The following is a 1,343-nucleotide window of genomic DNA, read 5'->3' on the forward strand; positions in this document are numbered from 1 at the left end:
TTATTTTATTTATTAGCCTGACCAGTATGGTACCTTGTCAACAATTTGTTTAATTTAATTCTGGTTCCATACTCTCTCTATTTGGATTGCTCAAACACTTCTTGAGTTTTCCCTATATTTGATCTTGACACGGGCAAGTTGAGATGGATGTGTTTCATAATTTATATACACAGAACATTCAACCATCCATGTCGTTAAGATGTTCTGCAGAAAAATTAACCTCCCCTTGTTGATTGCCATGTTACTGACATTGATTTGCATGTGTTTTCTGAATACCAAGTCAACTCAATCCCATGTATTTTGCAGGTAGTAGCAGAAACTATTAAATCTTGTTTAGACGATTTACCAGGTTATCCTCGAACACAAATTGGCTTCATATCTTTTGACAGCATGATACATTTTTATAATATGAAGGTAAGTGGTGCAATCTACTAGTTATTTTACAGGTTGTGTTGAAAATTTTTTTTGGTGAATAAGCTCTTGCTTTCTCTTGTGCCAGTCATCTTTAATGCAGCCTCAGATGATGGTTGTATCGGATTTAGATGACATATTTATTCCATTGCCAGACGATCTTCTCGTCAACTTGTCAGAATCTAGAAATGTGGTGGATGCATTCCTTGATAGCCTGCCCTCTATGTTCGAGGGCAACATGAATGTGGAATCAGCATTTGGTCCGGCTCTTAAAGCGGCATTCATAGTTATGGTGTGTTCATTTCTTTTATCCACACCATTGTTGTAAAGTTATTTTTAAGTAACATTTTGTCTTCACATATCAGTTGACTCACACTCTCCCTTGAATAAAAATATAGTTACTCTTTTTGAAAGTAACTTCATTCAAACAAAAATATTTGTTTTGAAATTTATATATAAGTAAATTTTTTAAAGGTAAGCCAAACATGGTAACTTTCGCTCTTTAGCTAGTCAATTGTCCATTTGTCATTGGAAAGTCTTTTTCCATTTTATCGCTTAGCACTAATTCACTTATTCTTCCCACTGCCAGAGTCAACTTGGTGGTAAACTGTTGATTTTCCAAAATACACTGCCATCATTGGGTGCTGGCCATCTGAGGCTACGTGGCGATGATATTCGTGTTTATGGAACAGACAAGGAACATGCATTAAGATTACCTGAAGATCCATTTTATAAACAAATGGCTGCTGATTTTACAAAGTATCAGATAGCTGTAAATGTATATGCATTCAGTGACAAGTACACAGATGTTGCATCCCTAGGTATGTTCCAATTTGAGTTATTTTTTCCCCTTTTAAAAAATTAAACCAGGAACCTAAAATGATAATATAAAATATCTAATAATTGTTTGTTATTATTTTGGATCTTTTATA

At 34.3% G+C, this 1,343-nt stretch overlaps 1 protein-coding gene across 1 annotated transcript; it reads left to right on the forward strand.

Moving 5' to 3' along the window:
* Positions 1–280: 280 nt before the first annotated feature.
* Positions 281–1,291, forward strand: LOC111384968 (protein transport protein Sec24-like At3g07100; the record flags this gene model as incomplete). The annotated part of the gene is made up of 3 exons (XM_023009317.1): positions 281–414; positions 500–703; positions 1,001–1,291. Coding segments are annotated over 3 exons (614 nt in total), but the record flags the coding sequence as incomplete, so codon positions are not given.
* Positions 1,292–1,343: the final 52 nt, after the last annotated feature.

The sequence above is a fragment of the Olea europaea genome, unplaced genomic scaffold (assembly GCF_002742605.1).
Source record: "Olea europaea var. sylvestris unplaced genomic scaffold, O_europaea_v1 scaffold30639, whole genome shotgun sequence".
Classification (NCBI taxonomy): Eukaryota; Viridiplantae; Streptophyta; class Magnoliopsida; order Lamiales; family Oleaceae; genus Olea; species Olea europaea.